Genomic DNA, 9,317 nt, shown 5'->3' on the forward strand with positions numbered 1-9,317 from the left:
TAGATAACCTTCAAAGATCCCTAGCAGGGTGGAAAAGACATTATTTTCAGGGACCTGGAAATTAAGCCCACCTGAACCACCGCAGCCAGAAGTCCCCTTCGGCCTGTAAACGGATCCTAGTGTGGGAGCCTCCATGCCTGCCTCAACAGATGAGGCAGAAGAACCCTCTGGCCCCTCGGCTGAGCGTGAGCCAGAGAGTTCAGTGCAGCCCTTACCATTGAGCCTTTTTACTTCAGGTCAGCCTGAAGAGGCTCCGAAAGAGGCGGCAGAATTCTCAGGCCCCTCAGTTGAGTCTGAGCCCGAACCAGAGCCAGAGAGCTCAGAGCCGCCCTCAGCTCTGAGTCTGTAGGTGTTTCCAGCCCAGCCCGAGAAGGCAGCGGTAGAGGCAGAACACCTCTCTAGCCCCTCAGCCGAGCCCGAGCCCTCAGGTCCAAGCATGTCCATGTCCCCTGCCCAGCCTAAAATGACAGCAGTAGAGGCAGCAGAACCTACAAGCCCCTCTGTGCCGATCACACCACCATCTGCAGAGAGCAAGAGGAAATACGATAGAGATTTCCTCTTGAGTTTACAGTTCATGCCTCAATGTCTGCAGAAGCCAGAGGGTCTTCCAAATAATCTTATTATTTTGGACAAGGTCAGTCATTCTTACAGAGTAATGCTCTGTACAGTTTTTCCTTTAAAGTGGGAGACCTAATAGGTATCTGCTTCATTGATTGACTGCTTTACAGGTGAATGAACATCAACTGCCCATGTGTCCGGTGGATTGGCCAACTACGTCCAGAGGCCAAAAATCTGGATATAAGAGAAGGCGTCAAGCACCTGGATGCAAAACAATCAGTGTGCAGCTGGACTGTGATGTGGAGCTAAATAGATCTGCAAATGCTTGGAAGCCTGGTCTGAAGTGGGCCGTTGAGAATCCAGAGGCCCAGAAAACTGAGGTGTGTTCCTTCTCTCTGGCTTGAGCCAAATACACATTTCAACCAACTTTTGGATAGATAGATAGATAGACAGACAGACAGACAGACAGAGTGAGTGAGTGAGTGAGTGAATGAGTGAGTGAGTGAGTGATTGATAGAGTGATTTTGTTTTATGTAGGAACTCCTGCATAAATTCCGGAGCCTCCTCAACAAAATGACTCCAGAAAAATTTGACCAGCTGACGAAGAAGCTGACTGACCTCCATCCATCCATCGACACAGAGGAGCGACTGATGGGTGTCATAGAGCTGGTGTTTGAAAAATCCATCAGCGAACCCAGCTTCTCTGGCACATACGCCAGTATGTGTCTCTCTCTGACACATACTGATACTCTCTGCGTCAAACATTTACTTAATACTGGGTCTTCAAATCCACACTTATGGTATAGAAATTCAGTGGGTCAGTGGACTTTTAAATCAATGAATGAAAAGTTATCTAGAATTGATTTTATTTCCAGAAGACTACATGTGTTTAGCTCAGAACACAGCATGAACATTCCACATACTAATATCAGTTGTTTTTGCATTCTGTGTTTGTAGTTGAAAGCACAAATGACTGGTCAACCAAAGATGAAGGTCAGTTTCAAGGCCCTGCTGGTTTGTTGTTGTTGGAAGGAGTTTTTGTATAATGACAAGCCTTTGGCCCTGAAACAAAAAGAAATGGAGGCAGCTTCATCAGTAAGTGCTAAACATTTAAAATACCTTTAAAAAGGTTCTTAATATAAAAAGACATTGTATTGTGTTTCTAATGTTACTATTCTTAAAAATCTTAACTGTATCATCAATAATTATAGACATCTATAACTATATTAGAAATATTATCTTTCTCTGAAGAGGTACTAACTATGACACAAATGTTTTACAACATTTGCAAATTAATCAAATACATACTGTAACTAAACTTTCTGTCTCAGGCTGGTGAACAGGAAAGGCTGAAGGAAGAGAACAATGCCCACAGACGCTCAATGGGAAACATCTGGTTCATGGATGAGCTGTTTAAACAGGGGATGATTACAGAGGACAATATGCATGAGTGCATAAGGAAGTTGGTCAAACAGCATGACGAGGTGTCACTTGATCAACTCTGTAAGCTGCTCAGCACTGTGGGCCAAGACCTGGATGCTGAAAAAGCAAAGGTGAGTCCAGGATCAGACCGGGGTATATGTGGGTTAAACTTGACTATGTATTTTTAGGGAAGTGCCTGGCAGACATTAGTAACACTGTGTCAGCTGACAGTGTTGGGTTCTGAAATGTAATATGGTACTGATTACAAATTCCACAACTAAAACTGTAATCAGTTATGTAATCTTTTATGTTACACTGTTTAGGTAATCTAATTTTATTATTTTTGGATTACTTATTGCATGTTTTGATGAAAATCTAATGTTAAGTGTATTAATTGTACAAAGTTACACGGCTGTAGTAAACATAAAATCAAAAAACAATTTGTAATCATTTTACGCACATGTAATATAATTACAAGTAACTGATTTATGTGTCTGATTACATAGTTTAGATTACATGATGGTCTGCTGACATATTCTTGTCCCATTTGAAGCTTATGAATCTTGAGGAATGTTCTGTTGTTTTTTCACTTTCAGTCAAAAATGGATGGATACTTCAGCCAGCTGGAGCAAATGGTCGTGGAGCGAAAAACAACATCACGCATTCGCTTCATGAACTAGGACATTATGGACCTGCGACTGGTAAGTTTGTGAGTGTTTCCAATAGTGAAGGAGTGTGGAACTCAAGGAAACAATTGTTAATTTTGTTCTCCCCTTCTCTCAGAACAACTGGGTGTCTTGGAGAAGTGCTCTGGGTCCCAGGACTCTTCAGCAGATCCATGAGGAGGTCAAAAAGGAAGAGCAGGTGGAAGAGAAGGTCCTTCATAGGATGAGAAAAGGTCAGAGGAAGAATTCTGCTTTAGTCGGATCTTCTTTACCAATCTGTACCTCTATGATAACAATGTTCTTTCTTCATGTTCCAGTGGTGCAGAGAGAAGAAGCCTGGAGCTCTGTGTATTCAGTGGACAACAACAGGACCACAGTGGCCAATAATGTTCCCAAGAGTTCCAAGGTAGTGTCCAGTAGTCATATCTGAAATCATGAAATGTGCTGCATAGCTGTGGTTGTAACCAAGAAATTAGTTTCTTTTCACTATCTATTGTGTCTTTGAGTGCAAAGATGTTGCATTTTGTTTTCATGGAATGTATCACTTTATCTTAAACATATTTAAGGAAGCTCTGCAAGTGACACCTTACATGTCATGAATTATGTACTTTGCAGGTTGCTACCTTATGCAGCTCAGAGGCAGCAGGCCTCTCTCCTGAGCCCTCAACACTGAAACCAGAGAACTCAGAGGAGCCCTCAACATCAAAACCTGAGGGCAGACCACAACCAAAGGGCTTCAAACAGCCTTCTACACCACAACAACAGAAGCGTTCAGAGGAGACCTCCAAAGAAGAATCAGAGGAGCCCTCCACACCACAACCAGAAGAGCCCTCCACACCACAGCCAGAGGTGCCCTCCACACCACAACCAGAGGAGACCTCCACACAAGAACTAGAGGAGCCCTCCGCAACACAACCAGAGGAGCCCTCCACACAAGAACTAGAGGAGCCCTCCGCACCAGCACTAGAAGTGCCCTCCGTACTACAACCAGAGGAGCCCTCTGTACCACAAACAGAGAAGCCCTCCACACAAGAACCAGAGGAGCCCTCCACAACACAACCAGAGGAGCCCTCCACACAAGAACTAGAGGAGCCGTCCGCACCACAACCAAATGAGCCCTCTGTACCACAACTAGCGGAGCCCTCTACACAGGAACTAGAGAAGCCCTCCATATCAGTACCAGAGGATCCCTCCGTACCACAACCAGAGGAGCCCTCTACACAAGAACTAGAGGAGCCCTCTACACAAAAAACAGAGGAGCCCTCCACACAAGAACTAGAGGAGCCCTCCGCACCACAACCAGAGGAGCCCTCTGTACCACAACTAGCGGAGCCATCTACACAGGAACTAGAGAAGCCCTCCATATCAGTACCAGAGGATCCCTCCGTACCACAACCAGAGGAGCCCTCTACACAAGAACTAGAGGAGCCCTCTACACAAGAAACAGAGGAGCCCTCTGCACCACAACCAAAGGAGCCCTTCATATCAGCACAAGAGAAGCCCTTATCACCTCAGTCAGAGGAGCCCTGCACACAAGAACTAGAGGGCTCAGAGGGCTCAGAAGAATGGGTAGAACAACCATCAATACCCTTAGCTGAGCCCTCAACAAAAGCACCAGAGGTCTCAGAGCTTGCTAAGAGTTTTTCCACATCGTCCACCCAAACTGAAGAAAACCATGAGGAAGAAGAAAATGGGAGGAGCCGTGACAGCAGGACTGGGAAGAGGAATGTGTAAAAGACCAGATTACAGTGGGGGTGGTGATTATCAAAGCCATTTCCTTTGTTTTAAAGGCAATATTTTATTATAGGGCATTTAAAGCAACTTGTGCATAACAAAAATTGTGCATTGTAAAAACAAAAAAAAATTGTGCAAAGTTTAAAAAAATGGTGCATTGTAAAAACAATTTGTGCAAAGTATAAACAAATGTGCATTGTAAAAGAATGGTGCAAAGTAAAAAATAAATGTGCTTTGTAAAAGAATGGTGCATTGTAGAAAAAAAGAAAAAGAAAAATTGTGGTGCAAATAAAAAAAAGAATTAAGAAGTAAAAGAAAAACGTATTCTTTATATATCCATTAGGGACAATACACATTAATACTCATCAATACACATCACACTGTGATATACTACTGTATCTTCCCTAAAGGCAAGTGTTGGTCGTCACAGTTGACTCTTGGTAAAACATTCAATGTTCTATTACAATATTACCATATTTTACATCAGCTTACTACATATTTTCATAACATCTCACCAGATCAGGATGCAGGTAATACACGGATATGATAGGTTAATTTAGATGTCAAACAGTACTGCAGAATCACTGTGCAAGAGTTGCACTATTAGTAATTTCTTTTCACATAAAGCAGCTACCCAACCCCTGGTGCTAAAACAACTACAGTAAACACACCTCACAAATCACAGAAACCATCAAAACAGTATTAGACATTTAACTCTTTAAGTAATGTCAACATTAAAAATCAAAACTGCTTCCGTGATACAATGCATCCTGAGTAACCCCAGCCATGTATATTACATAGTATAGTAAATAATATCATGTACTATAAAATACACTATGTACAGGTAGTATGGGACTTGCTATTAATTGTGGGGTTTCGAACACAACTCAAGTGTCCTTAACAGACACATTTTAAGACGAAGTTTCTCTTGAAAATATACAATACTTTTTTTCAAGCATTTTACCCTAGTTTTCAAATCCATAATGACATTTTCAGTGAAGTAGTCATATTTACACAAAATTTGCTTAAAGCACTATTAAGGGTTGTTGCCTCAAGTCTGGTTTCCTGCCAAGACTGAAACATTGTTGATAGTTTGAACAGACTGTGACAGACCAAATCTCAGATGATGAAGAGAGAACAGACTGTTGGCTTAAACAGACTCCCACCTGCCTTCCATAAACTACTAACCAAACCCAACATCACTTACCATTGAATACGTGGCTGTAGTGACAACTTGCAAGCTTCTTCCATAATCAAATTTTATCTTCCAATAATACCAATAATAAATCTTTAAAACCAAAGCATTATTATAATTTTTTTTGTCACAAATGAAGACAACAGACAAGCCCTGAAACCAGGGAAAAGCCTTGACCAGTGAACACACATTAGGGTGACCGTATTCTGGTTTTCCAAAAAGAGGACACCATTTTTTTTTTCTTTTTTTCGCTGGGGTGGGGGGTGGAATAATAGGGTTCAAAACAGTGTTACTTATGAATGCAAATTTTATTACAGTGAAAAAGACACTCTATTAGCATAACATAAATATATATAAATAAATAAATAAATTCAACATTCTTTTGAAGTCCATGTACTAAAATAAAATATTTGATGCCATGAGTGTACCTTCATTTACTATTAGTATTATTTTGAATGGCCATGGAAAATGAAGCAATGTGATAACAATTTTACCTGGTCGCAAAAAGTAGTCCGTTAATTTACCTGATGAACTTTCACCTTTTGTTGACCCTTTATGCTTCACAGAGTTAATGTGTGCTTCTAAATCACTTGCACCTTTATTAGCAACTGACACATAAGTGCCAGCTTTACATGTCATACATTCTGCTTCCCACAGATCTCGACCTGGACGAAAGCATGGGAATTTTTTGTGCAAATCTTCTGTAAATTTGCACTTTCGTTTGGGCATTGTTTCCACTCAGCTGTCATTCGCTGCTACTGTCAAGCGACTGTTTGATGCCGAATACAACAGCGTTTCATGCGTTCGCGGAGAGATTGACAGGCAGGAATTTGGCCAATAGTTGCTGCAAGCCTCTTATAATCGACCAATTGGTGTGCGAGAAGGCAGGACTTACAAAGAGGGGTTAAAGCAATGCAAATATGTGCACACACACAATGAAGTATTAGACCAGATGCACATCATAATGCAACTAAAGCCGAATCCCGGACATTTAAGCAAATTTAGAAATCCCAGGGGGACGCTTTTTTAAGGTCCGAAAAAGAGGACATGTCCGGGAAACGTATGGTCACCCTATGTCTGCCATATACTTTGCTCATTCAAGACGTTCAATATACGCTGATATAGCAAACCAGTGCACACATTTTTCTTTTAGACTTATTTATGATTTTGTCGGAACACATCTGGAACACATCTGCTTCCTCAAACGGGAGGAAAAGTGTTTGAATGTGCCATTCCAAAGCATACTCCTCAGTACATGCTCTCTTTCCTCTGTACGGAAAGATTACAGCCATAATTCTCACACATATGAGTGACAGAATGCAAAATCCACAGAGTTCAGGTGGTCTTGAACCCTAAAAGCCCTCCATTTACCTGTCTTGAAAGTTCTCAGAAATGTACAAATGCTGGCAAAAATATGTTTAAATAAAGAAAATGACAATTGCTGTCTGCAAAAGTGAATCAAAAATGGTTCAGCTACAACTGTTTCTTTTTCTTCCATTTAAGTTTGTGTTTCCATTTTAGCAGCATAGGGTTAAATTGTCTTAAAGTTTATTGCTTTGCATTAAGTGAATTAACCTGTAAGCAGTTTGAGGATAATGGAAATGTCAGGACAATTACGTCACAGTTGAGTTTAACTGGAACACTATATGAAAGCATGTAAGCTGAACTATTTAAAAGAAATGCTCACTGCAAATAGCTTGCATAGGTATACTGTATGAGCCATCCTTAAATGTTTGCATAAATGAATCATGTGAATCACTTCAAAACAGACAGCAGTTTCTATGGTTTTATGTGATCTATCAAATGTCACCCTTTTACAGATGTGACTTCTCTACAGCAACATCTTTCTGAAGGCCTCATGATATACTTCGGGAAGTATTTATATGGCATGATACTCTATTTAAACAGCGCTGCAAGACAGATAGAGCCACAGATGTGTCTGTGGCTTTTCTAAATAGAATGTGTCATAACCAACATTTTATTATTTGACCAATTTGCAGTTTCTCTCTATCTCCTCTATCTATAAGCAAATTAATGAAATGAATGGAAACAACATTCAGTTTTGATAAGGAAATAGACACAGCCCTTAAAAAAAAAAAAAATACAATTTTACATACATAAAATCTGTATTCTTAATTTTTCAAGTCTTTTCTTTGTTCATGTAATCCTGTTTGTTACATATGTAACTGACTTTAAAGGGGCCATGACATGCCTTTTTTATTATTTTAGTATGTTCCTTGATGTTCACTTATAATATTAGTAAAGATTTTTGCACAAAAAACAGTCATATATTTGTAAAACATGATCATTTACCACCCTCATTCTGACCCTCTGTTAGAAACACTTGGTTTTGGTGCTGCTTCTCCTTTAACCTGCTTTCGACCCAAGCATGACTGCTGTGTGCATTTTCCATTTCACTTTTTGATTTGTAACTAGTAGCATCTAATAAACAAGCAAAAAAAAAAAAAAGTTTTCGTAAAAATGTATGTCCACATATGCCGACAGCGAGACTACATTGTGATATTTTTAATAACCCTAAGCTATAGAAAGTCTGATTTTTTTTCATCAAATAGTTTATTATGTGTCCAGTAGTGTTGGTTATTCATGTTTTTGAGATAATACAGACATTACAGCTGATTTTCTGTAAAGCTGAATAAGTAATTCTTACTCAAAGTAATATCCAGCATCATCCAATCACTGCCAACCATGTTAAAATAAAATGTAGCATTATAACATTCTGAATCTATGTACTGATTACCATTGTCCCATGTCTGCCAAACATGTTGAGTGGTCCAAACATCATCTGCAGCCTGAAACGGAACTTTTGGTTGGATTTTAGGATTGAATGCAAGCTGCACAGAAAGCTTTAGGATGCTCCCTTGCTCCCTTGTTCACTATTTAGTGAATGACTTAACCTCCAGTGTGCTGTCTGTCTGCACTGGTCTCAGAACAGTTAAAATGCATCTTATTTTCATTCTAACTCCATATAAAGCCTCTGAAAGCAACATTTTTCAGCTTTTGGATGCACCCATTTATTCTCAATGTGAAAATGCACAGTAAATATATAGGAATGCATTTACTAATGTTAATGAATAGAATCTTATTGCACAGAGATAACAAAATTAAACATAACAAAATGTATATTAAAATGAAGCTAAATGACCCACAGATGTGTTAGAATCGAAAGTTATTCAAAATAACAAACAGTTTTTTCTACTTTTGAGGAAATGCGGTGCCAGTGTCCACATACTGTATGTAGACATCATGTTATTCGGCATGCTGACGTGCAAAACATTTTTTTTTAAAGCGGCATATCAAACTAAACTAGAGTCTCTCCTCTTTACAACCAAACAGGTTTCAATGAAAAAACTGAAAGATATTTCTTACCAGAGGCACTTTTGTTAGCGCTGTGTCGATAGGAGCGTTTCAAGGAAATCGACGTCATGTTGTTGTTTCACATGACTCAGTGCGGCAGAAGTTAACCTTTTAAATGACACTCTAGAGTATTTTGAACAGTATTCATTTGGTTTTTATTCATTTAAATTATGCGTTGCGTATAGCGAAGCCAAAATACAACGACCACGCATGTGGACACGGGGTCGCACGAGGTTAAGACTTGACAGTAAATGGCCACTGTTCTGATTGGCTCTCTGCTCTTGACTGACCAGGGCTGCATTTCCCAATAGCATTGTAAGCCTAAGTAGATCGTAGAAACCATTGGTGCCAATGGTATCTACAATAAA

At 39.9% G+C, this 9,317-nt stretch overlaps 1 protein-coding gene across 1 annotated transcript; it reads left to right on the forward strand.

The window, feature by feature from the left end:
- The first annotated feature begins 1,514 nt into the window (after nt 1–1,514).
- LOC127425494 (uncharacterized) lies at nt 1,515–4,659 on the forward strand. The gene is made up of 6 exons (XM_051671559.1): nt 1,515–1,653; nt 1,890–2,111; nt 2,577–2,681; nt 2,764–2,878; nt 2,963–3,051; nt 3,261–4,659. Exons 3-6 carry the CDS (start codon nt 2,667–2,669, stop codon nt 4,377–4,379), a joined length of 1,338 nt encoding a protein of 445 aa, XP_051527519.1. The 5' UTR covers nt 1,515–1,653; nt 1,890–2,111; nt 2,577–2,666; the 3' UTR covers nt 4,380–4,659.
- The last annotated feature ends 4,658 nt before the right edge of the window (nt 4,660–9,317 follow it).

The sequence above is a fragment of the Myxocyprinus asiaticus genome, chromosome 34 (genome assembly GCF_019703515.2).
Source record: "Myxocyprinus asiaticus isolate MX2 ecotype Aquarium Trade chromosome 34, UBuf_Myxa_2, whole genome shotgun sequence".
Classification (NCBI taxonomy): Eukaryota; Metazoa; Chordata; class Actinopteri; order Cypriniformes; family Catostomidae; genus Myxocyprinus; species Myxocyprinus asiaticus.

Coding starts and splice junctions, on each gene's coding strand:
- LOC127425494 (XM_051671559.1), top strand. Junction 2,879..2,962: donor CCTTCATAGGATGAGAAAAG/GTCAGAGGAAGA, acceptor TTCATGTTCCAG/TGGTGCAGAGAGAAGAAGCC. Junction 3,052..3,260: donor ATGTTCCCAAGAGTTCCAAG/GTAGTGTCCAGT, acceptor TGTACTTTGCAG/GTTGCTACCTTATGCAGCTC.